This window comes from Peromyscus californicus, unplaced genomic scaffold (genome assembly GCF_007827085.1).
Source record: "Peromyscus californicus insignis strain IS unplaced genomic scaffold, ASM782708v3 Scaffold_16__1_contigs__length_79575227, whole genome shotgun sequence".
NCBI classification, from domain to species: Eukaryota; Metazoa; Chordata; class Mammalia; order Rodentia; family Cricetidae; genus Peromyscus; species Peromyscus californicus.
The window spans coordinates 5,545,332-5,562,873 of record NW_026294458.1 but is presented as its reverse complement, the minus strand read 5'-3'; the positions used below and the strand labels follow the sequence as shown (position 1 = coordinate 5,562,873).

At 55.0% G+C, this 17,542-nt stretch overlaps 2 protein-coding genes across 19 annotated transcripts; one reads left to right on the top strand and one right to left on the bottom strand.

Moving 5' to 3' along the window:
* Thpo (thrombopoietin) lies at nt 1-7,570 on the bottom strand. 8 transcript variants are annotated; one of them, XM_052740136.1, is made up of 7 exons: nt 5,338-7,570; nt 3,878-4,029; nt 3,524-3,651; nt 3,183-3,269; nt 1,132-1,299; nt 824-904; nt 283-707 (listed from the first exon to the last, which is right to left on the bottom strand). In XM_052740136.1, the coding sequence occupies exons 1-7, from the start codon at nt 5,637-5,639 to the stop codon at nt 402-404; spliced, it is 1,224 nt and encodes a 407-aa protein (XP_052596096.1). In that variant the 5' UTR covers nt 5,640-7,570; the 3' UTR covers nt 283-401. The 8 variants fall into 8 exon arrangements, with proteins under 8 accessions (XP_052596089.1, XP_052596090.1, XP_052596093.1 ...); XM_052740129.1 differs by having other exon boundaries at nt 1-904; XM_052740130.1 differs by having other exon boundaries at nt 1-892.
* Nucleotides 7,461-16,631, top strand: Chrd (chordin). 11 transcript variants are annotated; one of them, XM_052740119.1, is made up of 23 exons: nt 7,588-7,836; nt 8,072-8,175; nt 8,570-8,699; nt 8,856-8,984; nt 9,063-9,162; nt 9,264-9,351; nt 9,683-9,824; nt 9,938-10,078; nt 10,160-10,242; nt 10,320-10,467; nt 10,597-10,703; nt 10,824-10,943; nt 11,509-11,665; nt 11,975-12,195; nt 12,814-12,927; nt 13,177-13,440; nt 13,528-13,621; nt 13,732-13,785; nt 14,033-14,136; nt 14,574-14,676; nt 15,447-15,601; nt 15,756-15,855; nt 16,184-16,631. In XM_052740119.1, the coding sequence occupies exons 1-23, from the start codon at nt 7,689-7,691 to the stop codon at nt 16,234-16,236; spliced, it is 2,859 nt and encodes a 952-aa protein (XP_052596079.1). In that variant the 5' UTR covers nt 7,588-7,688; the 3' UTR covers nt 16,237-16,631. The 11 variants fall into 11 exon arrangements, with proteins under 11 accessions (XP_052596080.1, XP_052596079.1, XP_052596078.1 ...); XM_052740118.1 differs by having other exon boundaries at nt 16,181-16,631; XM_052740123.1 differs by having other exon boundaries at nt 8,006-8,175.
* Nucleotides 16,632-17,542: the final 911 nt, after the last annotated feature.

Genomic DNA, 17,542 nt, shown 5'->3' with positions numbered 1-17,542 from the left:
TTAGTGATTTTCAAATTTATACAGAAAATAGACCAAAGATAACTAGCTGCTCTGATGAATATTGCTGATAGGTTAAAAAAAAAATAGCTCCTAAAGTTTTATGACAGCCTGTCCTGTGTACCCCTTTCCCAGGGAAAGCGGGACGTGTAGTGCAGATGCAGTGCCCTCTCGAAGCCTCTCCTGGGGAAGGAGGCTTGTGCCTCAGAGAAGTTGCAGATGCTGGTGGTGCCCATGTGCCTCATGCTCCCTGAGACAAATTCTGGGAATGAGGGTGCACTGGGATTGGATGAGGACTGGCAGAGTTAGGCACAGGGGTGGAGGGATCAGGGAAGGGGGCGTGGAACTGAGGTGGAGACCTGTAGGTGGGCAAGGTAGGTGAAGGAGAGAAGAGTGTGTGTCCATCAGCATGGAGAGGAGGAGGAGGAGGAGGATATCCACTTTGGAGGCTGAGTGGCAGGGAGCCTTTGTTCAAAGCTCCTGGCAGAATGTCTGGGGCTTCCACGGTCTGAAATGAGGCCGCAGCATGAGTTCCATTCACAGGTCCGTGTGTCCTGTTCAGGTATCCAGCGATCTGGTGTGGGAACCTGGAGGTTTGATTCAGCTGGCCAGGGACAATCTTGGTTCTGAGTCCTTGAAGCCTGCTCAGAAGCCCAGGGCCAGGAGTTCCGGCTAAAACACTGAAGTTCGCCTCCAACAATGCAGAAGTCCTGTTTGGGAGCTCGTTTAGGGTGAGGAGTTGGGCGGTACCGCGTGGGGCAGCTGTGGTGGGCGGAGCCCGTCTGACACAGAGGGTGGGGCCTTCTGCCAGCAGCAGGAAGCGCACCTTTCCTCGAAGCAGTTGTTGGAAGTTCAAGAAGATAGCGTTGGGATCCCTGTGAGCTGTGGTCCTGCCCTGTGGGGGAAGCTGAGGGCAGAGGATGGGCCTGAGCCCAGAGAGCAGGCCCACATACCAGCCTCTCTTGACTAAGGAGAAAAAGTTCATTGCCAGCAGCCAGGTGTCCCGGCTGGGAGGCAGCACTCCTGATGGGTCAGCCTTTCCACACTGAAAGTACCCAGAATCCCTTGTCTCCCCAGGTCTCTAGAGGGACTGAGTAAGGGTAGTTTCTAGAGATCTCTAGACTGCGGACTTACCTGGGTTCCCAGGAGGCCTTGCAGGGCTCCCAAGAGGAGGCGAACCTGCCCAGAAAGCTGTCCCAGTAGGGATGAGAGGCAGGAGGGTTCCAGCTGTCCCCGGGCTGCCACCACTCCCTCCAGTAGAAGGGTCACTGCCCCTAGAATGTCCTGTGCCTTGGTCTGTTCCTGGGAAGTTGGAGAGAAGTGGACTGCTTCAAAAAACGTGCTAATAATGGGTGGGGAGCCCGTAGGAGTAGCCAGCGGAATGAATCATAGGAGCTGAGAATTGGACAGGATGAGGCTCCCACCCATCACAGGAATTCCTTTGCAGCCTCCTCACAACTGGTCACTGGCCTCTGCTTTAGTAACTCCAGTGTCCATCAACCTAGCCTCGTCTTGCTAGACTTTTGGTCAGAAAGCCACCCCATCTTAGTACAGCTTTTAGCTCTAGGCTGCAGGGCTGCAAGCCTATTCTTTCTGCTACAAAATTGTTGTACTACAGCACTTCTAAGCTAAACGTAGCGACAAGACTGTCACAATAACCACCAAGATGATGGGAAGGGACTTAACAAATGGCAGAGCTGGGTATGTGGCACATGCCTGTAATCCCAGCACCTGGGGGGCTGACACAGGAAGGTGGCAAGTTCAGGGCCAGCCCGGAATGCGAAGTGAGACCCTGTTCCGAACACAGAGCTAGAGCTGTGATCCGTAGTACTCATTCTTCGCAGTACTCATCCTTCTCCAGACCCAGGGCCCCAGGAGACTTGAAAAGGAAGGGTGTTCTAGGGTGTACGGGCATGTGCCACCTGGCTTGATTTTGCTTTTATTTCTTGAGACAAGATCTCACTGTAGAGCCTGGGCTAGCCTGCAGCTCATCCCTCCGCCCTACCCTGTGAGCTGCTGGGATCCCTAGTTTGTGTCACCGAGCCCAGCAGGGGTTGGAATCCTGATCTTGCCTTTGTTTTAGTGGTACTTTCTGCTTTGTGTCACCTGTGGGCAGTAGATCCGACTGCCTCCATGCCTACTAAGGTTGAGGAGCCACTGAGATGGCTCAGAGGGTAAAGGTGCTTGTGGTCAAGCTTGCTGACCTGACTTCAATCTCTGGGACTTAACACGGTAGAAGGAAAGAATGACTCTTGCAAATTCTCCTCTGATCTCCATATGTACACCATGGCGTGTCCCCACCCCCATTTATAAATAAATGCATTAAAAAAAAGATTGAAGAAGAAAAAGAATAGGTCAAAGGTATAGTCATAAAAGGTTCTAACCAGCTTTTTTTTTTTTTTTTTTTTTTTGGTTTTTTGAGACAGGGTTTCTCTGTAGCTTTGGAGCCTGTCCTGGACTAGCTCTGTAGACCAGGCTGACAGAGATCTGCCTGCCTCTGCCTCCCGGGTGCTGGGATTACAGGCGTGCGCCACCACCGCCTGGCTTTTAACCAGCTTCTTAAGGCATTCAGTTTCACATCTATTTAGCACACACACACACACATTTTGAGATAGAATCTCATCCCTGGCTGACCTTGAACTCACAGAAATCTGTTTGTCACTGCCTCCTGAGTGCTGAGATTAAAGGCGTGAGTCACCATGCCCAGCCTATTTGATATATTGGTCAGAAATTTGTCACCATTTCCCCAAGATCTCATCATAGATGCATGTAAATTGGGTTAAGGTGGCCAAGTTGAAGGTAAGATTTTTAGGGAACTCAAGAATTTTAGGAGGCTAGAGAGATGGCTCAGTAGTTAAGAGCACTTGCTGCTTTTCCAGAGGACCCAGGTTCAATTCCTAGCATGCAGGCAAAACACCTGTACACATTAAAAAAGGGAAGAGGGCGGGATTTTCAAAGACTATGAGGAACAGTAGGGATCTGATGACGACAGGATTTAGGGAAAGAAAAGTAAGAGATTCCCCCCCCCCCTTTTCTCTTTTTGAGAAGGGGGTCTCACTCTAGCCAAGCCTAGCCTGGACTCAGTACATCCTAGGCTGACCTTAGACTGAAGGCAAGCAGTAGACTGAAGCCTCAGCCTACACCTTGCGTGAGTGAGGTAGGCAGTCATGGCTGCCGCCTCTTACCGTCTGGCCCTTCCATTCTCCCAGGCTGAAGTCCACAGCAGGTAGCAGGACAGGCGTAGACAAAGGGTTGATGTCAGGGCACTGATTCTGGTGAGAAAGATGGGGAGGAGGGGAAAAGCTGAAATGGAGAGCAGGATGGTGGCCCGTGACTGAGGTGGCCTCCCTTAGTACCATGCCCAGACTAGAGCTTCTACGAGACTCCAGTGCAGATCACAGCCCCAGCCAGGGAGGGACCGAGACATGGTGGACCAAAGGCGGCAACGCTGGAGTGAGAGGAAATGAAAGAGTCGGGTACCTTATCAGTTAAGGGGATAGGAGGCATAGTGCTTGAGGATGCTCACCAGCCGGCTGTGAAGGAGATGGGAGTCACGAAGCAGTTTATTGAGGAGTCTTGGGTCACAGGCAGGAGGAGCTGGGCTGGACAGAGTTAGTCTTGCAGTAAGGAGAAGCATGGCCACCAGGAGCAGATCTTAGAAGTGAAGTTGAAGGGTCAACAAAGAGAAAATCATTCTTAGGTGGTGACTTGGATTCCCATTTAGGAGCCAGACTTGAAGTACAGGCGTCTGCTGTCCAGGCAAACACCCTTTCTTGGGAGACTGGGTTTCCCAGCCCTCTGCTCATACAGCATCGTTCCCACCTCCTGCCCCGCCAAGCCATTCTTGAACTTGTTCCTAGCTGCCCGAGGGTTTTCTTACCAGTCAGCTCCATTCTGGCCAGGGTTTCTGGCTGGAGGGGCTCCCTGTATGGGGCCTCTCCCCTGAATCTTTCCTGGGGCCATGGAGGCGGCTTGAACTCTTGCACTTCTGCACAGAGTGGTGTGGGGCACAGGTGGGCTAAGGAATCTGTCCTGAAAATGACAGAAATAATGACTCTTCCATCAGGTTTCAAAGGAAAGACTGCTTGGCATGGGGAGACGTGCTCCCAGGCCTCGAGCTGCTGGCCGGCCAGGGCCAGAGCTGTGAGCGCTCCAGCTGCTCCCGTGTCTCCGTGTGATTGAAGCGTATAGTGTCTGTTGGTCAGGGCTCTTCAGTGACTCTGATAGGGTCTCCGTGCTCCGTCTACCAATTGTTGTCCTGCTGAGAACAGCAAGACATGACATATACACACATATCTTCATTGGACTCAAATTCTGAGCAGCCTTGGTTGTTAGTGGGTGAGAATGTGGGATGGGAATAGAGAAGGGACATGTTGTGCAAACCTGGAGAAGAGTGGAAAATGGCTTCTCTGCTAAGAGAGGAAGTGGCACATGTGTTGAAGACAGCTCTAGTGTTGGAAGTGGGTCTGAGGCAGGAGACTGGGTAAAGATATAATGGACCGCCAAAAGCAGGAATTAAAAGAGACACTGGCTTCTCATTCTTTCCCTATTTGCCCCACAAATAAAACCTGGGACTCTTCTTCGGACTGCCAAGTTTGGAAATGCCCCCGTATTCAAATCAAAGGGCTAACTGTACTAGGACTTCCTTCCTGAGGCAAGTGGCCCAGGATGAGGCACTGAGAGCAGAATGCAGCCTACCTCACATGGCTTATCTCACCTTAGACACTTGCCAATGCATCTGTCTCAGCCGCACCTGCCTCCCCGCCCCCTCCAGATCCCTTCCAGTGTCTTCATAGGACCCCCGCTTTTCACAAGTTGAGCAAAGAGGCATTAAGATCCTCCTCTTTTCACAAGTTGAGCAAAGAGGCCTGCACCTGATTCAATATTGGGATCTCCTGTAGGTCTGTCAACATCCACAAGCCCTCCTCCCATTACCCTCTCCTTGTGCCTTGGCTCACCTGACCCAGCTTTCCCAGTCCCAGGATTCAGAACCTTAAGCTAACAAGAATGACCATATGAGAATGGGGATTAGGATTATGTCCCTTAGTGCAAAGTTCTCTAGCCCCACATCCACTTCTTTTCTTATTTTCTCATGGCCCTGAGGCAGCCAGGACTGTTCTGAGTTCTACCAAGTCTGTGAATAGTCCCTCATAAACCAGCACCCAACCCCCTTCCCCTGCTCTGTCCCGCTCCTCCCATTCTGGGAAGGCTCCACTCTTCTTGACAAAGGTCAGTGCCTGTAGGTTCCAGTGTGCCTGCCCCTCCCCCAGCCAAGAGCCCGGTTCTGTTTTGTTCTTCAAACCATACCCTCACTTAACCCCAAATGTGCTTGTCACTCACCGGCTGGAGAAGGGCTCCAGGACCAAGGTGCACAGCAGGCCGCACTCTGGGGAGCAGGTAGGTAGGAAGACACTCTTGGGGCACAGCCCCTCCTCTGCTGTAGGGTCACAAGCCTGCCCAGGCCACTTCCACCCAATCAGAAAGCCCAGAGCCACCAAGTCCTGGTGAAGGCCCCGGAAATGACGAGTTCTTTTCCTACCTACTGGAACTGGAGCCCCTGCCTGGACCATGGTCCATGAATGGAGCCCAGCTCTTCCACACACACGCTCCAGAGAGGGTTTACATAGGGGGAGCTGTCTCATGTCCTATGGGACATGAGAACCTGGGATCTGGATGAGGGGGCAGGAGAGGGTTAGTCCAGGAGAACTCATTTGTCCATGGGAAAGAGAGGTCTTGTTTTAGATTGATGGAGTTTCAGTTCCTGGCTCTCCAAATTTCTTTTCCCTGAACACTATACCTGCTGCCAAAATCCAACAGTTCTTTAGCTTTCCTGGCATTTCCCTTTCCAACTGGCAATTTAGGTGTTGCTTATATTAGGGAATGACCATGTTATAGGAAAGAGGGTATGGACAGTTTGAGGGAGCTGGGGAGTGAAGGGGTATGCGTTTGGTTAAGACTGGTCCCAAAGGGCTGGAGAGATGGCTCAGAGGTTAAGAGCACCGACTGCTCTTCCAGAGGTCCTGAGTTCAATTCCTAGCAACCACACGGTGGCTCACAACCATCTGTAATGAGATCTGTTGCCCTCTTCTGTATACATAATAAATAAATAAATCTTTAAAAAAAAAAAAAGACTGGCCCCAAAGCATGCCTTTAATCCCAACACTTGGGAGGCAGAAGCAGGTGGATCTCCATGAGTTTGAGGATAGCCTGGTCTACTTAGTGAGTTCTAGGCTCGCCATGGCTACATAATGAGATAAAAAGGAAAGAAAAGCAGACAGATGGACTAGACTCAGGTGCCTTTCTTTCTACTGGGGGCACAGGCACCTGGACAGCTAAACACACTTAGCTCTGTGTGCAGGCCTGCCCTTGATTGCCCAATGGCTCTCTTCCATTCCGACCACTCTACATGTGACAAGAGAAATAACCAGGCCCATCTGTCCCCATCTTAGGAAAGACAGCTGCTGAGCCTCCCCCACAAACAGCTCTCTGCTGGCTCCTCTCTTTCTTCCTTTGGCCCAGGCTCTAGCTCCCATGCTTCCTCCTCAGTCCCTGTCTCCCCACAGTCTCTGTCCTCAGGGATCTCCTGGCCTGACCTCGTGCTGGCTCCCTTGTTCTTCCTCGGGCTTTCTCCTTCGCCTCCTCTGAGGATGGGCTGTCCACTAAGGAGTATGGCCCAGATCCCGGAATTCTCTAGTTCAATAAGAAGCGATGCCTCCTAAGATTAGGATCCTGGTGCTGGGACAGTGGGAAGAATGGTGGGGGTGGCAGGACTAGAGAAGCAGGACAAAGGAGGCTGAGAATGAGCTGGAGAGGATGAGCTTGGATGAAGGAGAAGGGTGAAAGTCAGGTGATGGTTGGGTGGGCTTGTGACCAGGTTACAAGGTGTGAGGGAGTTATTACTCCACTGTTTGGGGGTGCGCTTCTTGATTGGGGCTTGGTCCCTGTCCCTGGGAACTCCAGAAAGACAGAGAAGAGACCCTAGAAGGGAGGAATAGTCAGAGTGAACGAAGGAGGTGCTGTGGGTCTTAGGCAGGGGAAGACCGCTGTCCTTTTCAAAGACAAGTCATCATCCTCCAGCGGCCCATCCTGCCCATGACTGGTACAGGCCAGAGGCCCAGCCTCTGCCCTTTCAGTAGCCCGAGGCTCCGGTTTTGGGATGGACACCACAGGGGTGGCCGCAAGGAGTGTGTGGGGGGGGTGTCAAAGCCCGCCTCTCCTCCCCCTCTTTGCGCCCCCTGGTTCCTCCCTTCCCCCTGCCCACTCCGCTCCCCCCTCCTCCAGTCCCTCCCTCCTCCCCTGCCGGGTCCCAGCCTGTCCCCCTCCCCCACTCGCGATCCGGCCGCTGCTGCTGGGCCGGACCCCCCGGGCTCAGCCGGGCTCCTTGCGGAGCCGCCGCCGCGCCCCGTTTGCTGAAGAGGAGGCCCCGGGCCGGGACTCCTGGCGCGGGCATAAAACGGGCCGGAGCCGGCGCCTGGGGCACTAGAGCGGCTTACGGCCCGGGTCAGCGCCCAGCCGCCCGCGTCCTCCCGCCCCGCCCGGCCGGGAGCAGACTCGGCGACTGAGAGACGAGCCCCTCGCCACTGCCCCCCCTCCTGGCCCCGGCCCCCTCCCGCCGGCCCGCCTCCGGTCCGGCCCTACTCCCTCTCCTGCTCCCTCCTCCCGCCCGCCTCCCCAGCTGTCCGCTCCGCGTCATGCCGAGCCTCCCGGCCCCGCCGGCCCCGCGGCTGCTCCTCGGGCTGCTGCTCCTCGGCTCACGGCCGGCCGGTGGCACTGGTCCCGAGCCCCCCGCACTGCCCATCCGTCCCGAGAAGGAGCCGCTGCCTGTTCGGGGAGCGGCAGGTAGGTGGGCGCCAGGGGGAGGCGCGGGCGGGGAGTCTAGCTCGGGGCAAGTCTGCACGCACCGGGAGAGGGCCCCGGGCGCAGGTGGCTCGGCGCAGCGGGAGGGTGGGAGGGGTAAGCAGAGGCGGCAGGGCGCACGGTGCCAAGGGACCCAGGGCCTGGCGGGCAGAGCCCGGAGCAGGCATTACGGCACGAGCAACCGGACAGCGGCCGCCAGCCAAGCCCGTCCCCACAGGCTGCTCCTTCGGCGGGAAGGTCTATGCCTTGGACGAGACGTGGCACCCGGACCTGGGGGAGCCTTTTGGGGTGATGCGCTGCGTGCTGTGCGCCTGTGAAGCGGTGAGTGGATACCGCAGCTGCCCGCCCTACCCTAGAGGGTAGCGGAACGCTGGCGTCCTAAGCCGTAGTAGACTCGGAGATGCTCAGGGGAAGGCTGGTCCTCAAATCCGGGGAAACCCCTTTCAAGTCTGCGGTGTTGACAGTTACTGATCGCCCACTATGTGACTGGCTTTTAGCCAACTTCCCCCCTCCCATTACAACCGTGCTAGAGAAATGGCATTATTAGCCTTACTTTGCAGACAGGGACGCCAAGGCTCTGAGAAGTTAAGAAACTTGTCCAGAGCCATGTAACTTGTAAATAGCAGAGTTGACTGATTCCAGCAGAGGATCTTATCCTGGCGTCTGATGGTTGCACGTTACACTCACTTAATTTCCCTGTGTTCTCTGCCATCAGCCTCAGTGGGCTCGCCGTGGGAGGGGCCCTGGCAGGGTCAGCTGTAAGAACATCAAACCCCAGTGCCCCACCCTGGCCTGCAGGCAGCCGCGCCAGCTGCCAGGACACTGCTGCCAGACCTGTCCGCAGGGTGAGGCCCGATGTGCCCCGTGTTGTGGGTGGGTGGGAGGCTCCAGCACTAGGTTCTGTGCAGCTTGAATCGCGGAGGATGACTGGCCCTCCTGGTACCCTGCTGGAGCTAGAGGTCTTATTCCTTAACCCCGCCCCCCCGCCCCCCTTGACACAGAGCGCAGCAATCTAGATCGACAGCCCGCTGGCCTAGTCTTCGAGTATCCAAGGGACCCAGAGCACCGCAGTTATAGTGATCGAGGGGAACCCGGCGCTGGGGAGCGGACACGTGCTGATGGCCACACGGGTAGGTTGGGGTGGGGGGTGGCCTGACGAAGTTTGGGGCTGGTGGCAAGGGTTGACAGGCCATCTTCTCTTCTCATAGACTTCGTGGCGCTGCTGACAGGACCCCGGTCGCAGGCGGTAGCTCGTGCTCGAGTCTCTCTGCAGCGCTCAAGTCTTCGTTTCTCTATCTCCTACCAGCGGTGAGACAGGGGAAAGAGCCACGGCCAAGGAGTAGTCAATGGGGGCAGGAAAGGGGAGCCTGTAGATTCTGGATCCAGTCTCACTGGACCTTTCTTCACAGGCTGGACCGCCCCAGCAGGGTTCGGTTCACAGATCCCACAGGCAACATCCTGTTTGAACACCCTGCTTCCCCCACCCAGGATGGCCTGGTGAGATGATGCCCTTTATGAGTGCTTATCCAAAATGAGCACTTGCTGAGGGCAGGCTTTGCATCGCCTCCTTTGGTTCTCACAACAGCCCAGTGGGAGAAAGACCCTGACATTATGATGCCCATTTTACAGAGAAGGGAACTGAGGCTCAGAATAGCAGAATGTGATTTGTTCAAGGTCATTTGGCTAGTAAGTGGTAAGCCAGGACTTAAACTCAAGGATCCTGGGTCCTTCTTAGGAGGGTCTGGGGTCTCCTCCCTCGTCAGGACTGGGCCTCTCAGCTGGCTTGTCCTGTATACTGACTGTAAACTTTCTTGTCTCTTTGCTCCAGGTTTGTGGGGTGTGGCGGGCAGTGCCTCGGCTGTCTCTGAGGCTCCTGAGGGCAGAACAGTTGCATGTAGCCCTTGTGACACCCACTCACCCTTCAGGAGAAGTCTGGGGGCCTCTCATTTGGCAAGGTGCTCTGGCTGCAGGTAGGGGGAGTGAGCAGTTCTCAGACACAAAGGGCTGAACCTTCTCTAGCCCAGGGGTGGGTGGAACTCAAGAGAGGGTTTTCTGATGTCTGTCGTGGTCCTCCATTCCCCAGAGACCTTCAGTGCCATCCTGACTCTGGAAGGCCCACAGCATCGGGGTGTGGGGGGCATAGCCCTGCTCACCCTCAGTGACACAGAAGACTCCTTACATTTTTTGCTTCTCTTCCGGGGTCTGCTGGGACCCAGGAATGGAGGTAAGCAGTGGAGAAGACGTCCATGAGCATATAGGGAGGGTGCTCATCATTCAGAAATGCTCACATGTGCAGCGCTTGCAGGACTAGCTCCGGTTCCCCTGAAGCTTCAGATTCTCCACCAGGGACAGCCACTTCGAGAGCTCCAAGCCAACACCTCGGCACAGGTAAGGGAAGGCCTGCATCCTGCTGTTACCTGCTCTGGCCTCTTGCTGTGGCCCACCACATTCTACTCCGTTCCCAGGAGCCAGGTTTTGCTGAGGTGCTGCCCAGCCTTACAGACCAGGAGATGGACTGGCTGGCGCTGGGGGAGCTGCAGATGGCCCTAGAGAGGGCAGGTGGGCCAGAGCTACGCATCAGTGGATACATTACTGCCAGGCAGAGCTGTGATGGTGAGGCAGGGTGGGGCTCGGCGCTGTGGGCACACACAACTGAGAGGCACAAACATGTAGATGTGGGAGAGAGTTCCGGGGGGTTCTGGGTGTGGGCAAGCCTGCTGCCCCCTGTCTTGCCCCCTGCAGTCCTTCAAAGCGTCCTCTGTGGGGCTGATGCCCTGATCCCAGTCCAGACGGGTGCTGCTGGTTCAGCCAGCTTGATACTGCTAGGAAATGGCTCCCTGATCTATCAGGTAAGAGTCAGAAGCTGTAGGAGGTAGGGAGGGCAGCAGGGCAGAGCCTTGACCCGCAGCGGGAAAGGCCCTAGGTCTTGGCTGGCAATCCAGTTGCCCTCCCCCAACCCTGCCCACCAGGTGCAAGTGGTAGGTACAGGTAGCGAGGTGGTGGCCATGACACTGGAGACCAAGCCACAGCGGAAGAACCAGCGCACTGTCCTGTGCCACGTAGCTGGACTCCAGCTGGGAGGACACATGGTGAGGGCCCCAGGCAGAGTTGTGCCAGGGCTGCCAATACATGGGCTGCGGGAAGCCAGGTTGGTTGAGTAGGGGTATGCAGTGTTGTTCGCACACCCAGGGGCTCTCTCAACGAGTCTTTCATTCATTTGACACATTTTAGAAAACCTTAGGCTGGGACCCTGCCCTCGTCCTCAGCAAGCTCACAGTTGAACAGGAGACCGCGGCCAGGGAGAACAGTGCGATAGATGGGTTGCTACTTTGGAGTGTTTAGTGTCAGGCACTGCACTGGTTGCTTTATTTATGTAAATGTTTTGTGACCTTCACAGTACCCTTCGACAGATGAGTAACTCTTCAAGGGTTGTTAGGTGACTAGGAAGTGGCAGTACCCTTCGACAGATGAGTAACTCTTCAAGGGTTGTTGTGTGACTAGGAAGTGGCAGAAGAGGGCCTTGAAACTTCACCTGCAAAGTCCTTGTCCAGCATTATTGGCATGCGGAAGGGTATATGTGTGTAGTGGAGGCATAAACATGGAAAGGCCTTGGAATCTGAAAGCTGAGAGGGCTCATCCTTCTTTGACCCCTAGGCTGTGGGTATCTGCTCTGGCCTGGGTGCCCGAGGGGCTCATATGCTGCTGCAGAATGAGCTGTTCCTGAATATTGGCACCAAGGACTTCCCAGATGGAGAGCTCCGGGGGCATGTGACTGCCCTATCCTACAGTGGGCACAGTGCCCGCTATGACAGTGAGTGCTTCCGTCCACCTGCCCTTCCGTATCCTCTGACCTGTCATCCAAGCATCTAAGGGAAAGTGCCAGGGAGCCAGAGCCTCGCGTGCCCTCCTCTGCCCGAGTTCTGGCTGGCATTTAGAGAGGTGGGGATGCATAGGGTGCTGCCGCTGGCCAGCCCTCCCTGTTAGCATTGTACAAGGATTCCATGCTGTTCCCCAGGCCCCGGGCTGATGGACAGTGCCTTCCAAGCCCCAGAGCGATGGGGTATGCTGAGGGTGAGAGCTCCTTCTCCTCAGCTGTCATCTCTCATCTGTTTGGATTCAGGATCGCCCGTGCCTCTGGCAGGGGCGCTGGTGCTGCCCCCTGTGCGGAGTCAGGCAGCAGGTCATGCCTGGCTCTCCCTGGATACGCATTGCCACTTACACTATGAGGTGCTGCTGGCTGGGCTTGGTGGTTCAGAGCAAGGCACTGTCACTGCCCACCTCCTCGGGCCTCCTGGGATGCCAGGACCCCAGCGGCTGCTGAAGGGATTCTATGGCTCAGAGGTAAGGGAATAGAGATAGGGAGAAGCTTGGACATTTTCTGCTCTTTAGCGTGAAGGGCTGTGTGGGTCTGTGGTTGGGGTGGAGAGAACAGGCAGCCTGGTATGGAGTGGGCGTGGCCTTAAGTGTCAATCAGGCCTAGGTATAAATCAGACTCAGCTTTATTATGTATGCATTTTCTTTTCTGTGTCCTTTGTCCTAAATGATCCCCAGGATAGAGGTCCTGAGTCTCTAAAGAAGTAGGTGGGATGGACCATGCCTCTGAAGTGGTGTGGGCTACTGTAGACTTGGGGTCAGAGAGACCTGGCCTCCGTCTTAGAGACCTTAATCTCTTGGGTCTGTTTCTTCACCTGCAAACTGGGGACAGTAGGCTTTGTCCTAGAGTGCTTTGTGGGGCTGGAGAGGTGGCTCAGCAGAGTGGCTGATCTTCTAGAGGACCCAGTTTCAGTCCCCAGCGCTCATATGGTAGCTCACAACCGTCTGTCACTCCAGCTCTAGGGAATTCAACACCCTCTTCGGGCCTCTGTGGGCAGCAGGCCCCAAAGCACTCATACGCATAAAATAAAACGTTAGGGAACCCTAAAGTGCTGTGTTTCTGTCCTTCACTTGGTCTGTCTGCAGGCCCAAGGTGTGGTCAAAGACCTGGAGCCCGTGTTGCTGCGGCACCTGGCACAGGGCACCGCTTCGCTCTTGATCACCACCAAGAGCAGCCCCAGAGGGGAACTACGTGGGCAGGTATGCGGGGATGGTGCAGTTGCTTGTGCTCTCTGATCCCTAAGGTGGTGGTATTAAATTCTGGCTAGTGATAAGCATGAAGCCACACGGGAGCATAAGGAGGCTGGCAGCCCACCGCCCTCGCTTTGCGGCTGGGATGAGTACTGAAGTGAATAGTCTCTGCCTGGGCACTCCCGTCAACCGCCAGCAGCGGCTGTTAGAGGTACGAGGGGGAGCCCCAGCCCAGCCTCAGTTTCTGTCTCTTCACAGGTGCACATTGCCAGTCAGTGTGAGGTGGGAGGTCTGCGCCTGGCCTCAGAAGGAGTGCAGATGTCAGTGGTTCCGAATGGAGAGGCAGCTACATCGCCTATGTTGCCTGCTGGGCCTGGTTCTGAAGCCCCAGTATCAGTCAAACATGGCAGCTCCGGGAGGCCCCGAGACCCTAACACATGCTTCTTCGAGGGGCAGCAGCGTCCCCACGGGGCTCGCTGGTCACCCAACTATGACCCACTCTGCTCACTCTGCACCTGTCAGGTAGGATGTCCGGGTAGGGCACAGTTGGCCACAGGGTCTGGAGCAAGGGGCCCAGCACACCTTCCAAGCCTTGGCCCCTCTCTACAGAGACGAACAGTGATCTGTGATCCTATAGTATGCCCACCACCAAGCTGCCCCCACCCAGTGCAGGCGCTGGACCAGTGCTGTCCCGTGTGTCCAGGTGAATGTTCTGCAGGGGAGGACAGGTAGTAGAGGGGCATCCACGGGAGAGGAGCGCTCTCGGGTGGGAAGCAGGGACCACTCTGCCTCACCCCTTCTTTGTCTCCACAGAGAAGCAACGCAGCAGAGATCTTCCCGGGCTACCAAACCTGGAACCAGGAGAGGGTGAGATGGGAGGGTGGGTTCAGGGGTGAGAAGATCCAAAGAAGCCATTGGGTTGGGGCAAGGGGACAACAGAGTGTGTGCCTGGGGGAAGCTAGGGCGCACGGGTTCTAAGCAAACCGGATAGGATAGTCCTCATTAGTGTTTTCTGGCTCTTGGCTTAGCCTGGTGTGGGACTGGCCTGAGGCTTGGTTGGGGGCCCAGCTGGCAAGACCAGTACTAATGGCAGCTGGGTACTCTTCCCCACCAGGCTGCTATTTTGATGGTGACCGGAGCTGGAGGGCAGCGGGTACCCGGTGGCACCCGGTTGTGCCCCCCTTTGGCTTAATCAAGTGTGCTGTCTGTACCTGCAAGGTATGGCTACATAAGCTTCTCTGGTATCACAACCCAGTCGGGTCTGCAGACACAGGGAGGGGCTGCCTAGAGAGCAAAACCTGTCTTTGATGAGGAGGCCTCAGGATGGTATCGTGAGAAACGGTCCCTTGGGTTTTGAGAGCAGGTTTCCTGTAGGAGAGGGTGAAAAACTGACAGGTATACATTTTGGATGTGCCAGCTGACTGACTTCATGTGACCCTTGGTGCTTTCTGAATTTCCGTAAGCCCCGCTTTCCTCTCCTGTGGACAAATATGGCACACTACCTTATGAGATACAATGATGATTTGAATTCGAATATAAGGCAAACTCAGGCCTCTGAGTAAAAGGCTGCACATGTATGTCACTTGAGGTGGGAAAGGAGAGAGAAGGGTTATGACTCCCTCTTCCTGACACCCTTTCTCAATGGATACCTGCAGGGGGCCACTGGAGAGGTGCACTGTGAGAAGGTGCAGTGTCCTCGCTTGGCCTGTGCTCAGCCTGTCCGTGCCAACCCCACTGACTGCTGCAAACAGTGTCCAGGTGAGAGGCTTGCTCACTGAGGCCTCACCCTTGGGGTTGGGATAGACCCTGACCTGTGTTTGGGGTGTGTGATGGGGATGGGAAAGGAGCTTCTCACTTACCAAGCACTGCTTGTGCCTACCCTGGAGCTAAGAACAGTGGAGAGGATGTGCATGTATACGGAGTGAGGTGATGGGACTCTAGTCCCATCAACCCAGCCATCCATGCATCCATCTACCTACCCAGCCATCCATCTACCCATCCGTCCATCTGTCCATCCATCCATCCATCCACCTAACCAGTCACCCGTCTACCTAGCCACCTACCATCTATCTGTCTATTCATCTATCCATCAGTCCATCCATCCATCCATCCATCCACCTGCCCAGCCATCTATCTACCCAGCCACCCACCATCTGTATACCCATTTATCATTCCATCCATCCATCCATCCATCCATCCATCCATCCATCCATCCACCTTCCTACCCAGCCATCCATCTACCCAGCTACTCACCATCCATCCATCCATTATCATCTATCTACTCCATCTGTAATTCATCCATCCATTCACTCATCCATCTGTCATCCATCCATCCACCCAACCATCCACCCATCCATCCAATATCTATCCACTCCATCTATAATTCATCCATCCATTCACTCATCAATCTCCCATCCATCCAAAATTATCACCTATCAAGTACCAGAAACTATTCGTTGGTAGGGATTCAAAGAGAGGTAAAGTTAGTTGACCCTTCTGGACTGACTTCGTCTTTTCTTTTCCAACAGTAGGGTCAGGGGCCCATGCCAAGCTGGGAGACCCCATGCAGGCTGATGGGCCTCGGGGGTGTCGCTTTGCTGGGCAGTGGTTCCCAGAGAATCAGAGCTGGCATCCATCAGTGCCCCCCTTTGGGGAGATGAGCTGTATTACCTGCAGATGTGGGGTAAGTTTGGGGGACTTGCATGAGGTGGGCAGTATATGCTTGACCTGGAGTAGGGAAGCCTTCTCAGGGAGATTCCTAGAGATGGCTTTTCCTGAAGAGGCTGAAGACTATAGTGTACTGTGAGGAGCCTCAGTGTCTCTCCATCCTGCACCAGGCCGGAGTACCTCATTGTGAGCGAGATGATTGTTCCTTGTCGCTGTCCTGCGGCTCAGGGAAGGAGAGTCGATGCTGTTCCCACTGCACAGCCCAAAGGTGTAAGTGAAGAGGCTGGGGCAGCTGCTGTGGCCTGGCCACATTCCCCGGGAGGGAAGGGTGCCCTGTGGAGGTGGGAACTATGGTCTGCTTTACAAGTGCCGCCCCAGCCCGCCCCTCCAGGCTAGTCACTTATTGCCGTTTCTTTACAAATGGGGTTTCTGAAGCTCGGGGCAAGCAACTGGACGACAGTTATGCAGGCGGTGTGTGCTGACTTGTTTGGACAATTTGGGCCTTTCTGGGACTGGATCAGAAATCTTGGTGCCTGGTCCCCTATGCCTTCCTCCAGGCCACCCTCCTTCACCATTCACCCGCTTCTGTCTTCAGCAGCCTCTGAGACTAGAACCCTTCCAGAGCTGGAGAAGGAAGCTGAGAGCTCCTAGGGAGCGTCCGGAAGGCCACATGACCAAGAGGATGGGCCTGAGCTGGGAGAAGGGGCAGTGCTGAGGACCCTGACTCTCCTGTGGGAAACCCAGTGCCTTGAGCACCTCTGCTCTGCTTCTTCTCCTCCCTACTACCTCTGGGAACCACAAGTCTACAAGGGCAAAGACTGCTGGGCCGGACCAAGGCCGTAGCCACTCTAGCTCCTGCCCCGTTACTCTTTTGGCCTCTGCTCCAGAAGCCTCTTCTTCTGTACATAATGCCACTGGCTTATTGGGATTTTTAATTTATCCTCACTCAGCACCAAGGGTTCCCTCACACCATTCCTGCTGCCCCCTGAGCTGAGCAGAGTCATTATTAGAGATTTTTGTATTTATTAAAACATTTTTTTTCAGTCTTTGGGTTTGAGGTAGGCTCTTTGTGGCCAGGGCCCTCAGTGGGCCCCAGCGGAGATCTGAAAGTAGGAGGTAAGAGGGGAGTCCCGGGCCCAGATTCTTTCTGACCCTGGGAGCTGGAAGGAGCTTAGGGAACAGGATGGTAGCAGTTGCATAGCATGTCTGGGTTCCATAAAGAGGGTTGGGACTGCCCATCAAAGGGGGTGGAGTACCAAAAGTCAAGGTAACCTCAAGCTGAGTTCCCCATAGCTGGCATTTTTGCTGATGCCATGTCTGAAGCTGCTCCAGGAAGAAACAGAAGTGCCCCCTCCCTGCCCCCAGCCTCTATCCTTTGTCTAAAGTGAGGTACACAATTTCCTTCCCCCAAACAGTTGTTTGCTGACCAGTTCAGGGGCAAGCCCAGATCAGAGTGGACTGGAATCGGCCCTGATCTAGTTAAAACCAAGCTCATCTTGAGATAAACCGCTGTGTGAGCAGAACAGCATGAGACCCCTTCCTTTACCTTTTCCTATTTCCCCACATCCCTGCCACCAGGCACCGGATGCTCTTTCAGGCCCCTAGAGAAACAAGGGCAAAATGCTAGAAAGCATACACATACATGTATAAATAATTCAGGATAAATCTGGTAGGGTGGAGGGAGGGAGAGGTCAGAGCTGCTAGTGTTAGGCCCACCGAAAGTGTAGCTAACAATCACCGTCTTAGCCCTTCAAAGCATCAAGGTCTAGTTCTGCAGTTATTTCACTGAGAAAATTTGCTTCATTGTATCCTGCGTCCTTTGTGTAAGCCAGGTATCTCCCTCATAGGATGCAACCAGAGGACATCCATTGTGCAGCCTGGTATCTGGCAAGTATTCGTTAGAAAAAGCGCTCCAGTTGCAGTGGGACTTCTGGAGGTTGGCTGGAATGAGACAGGA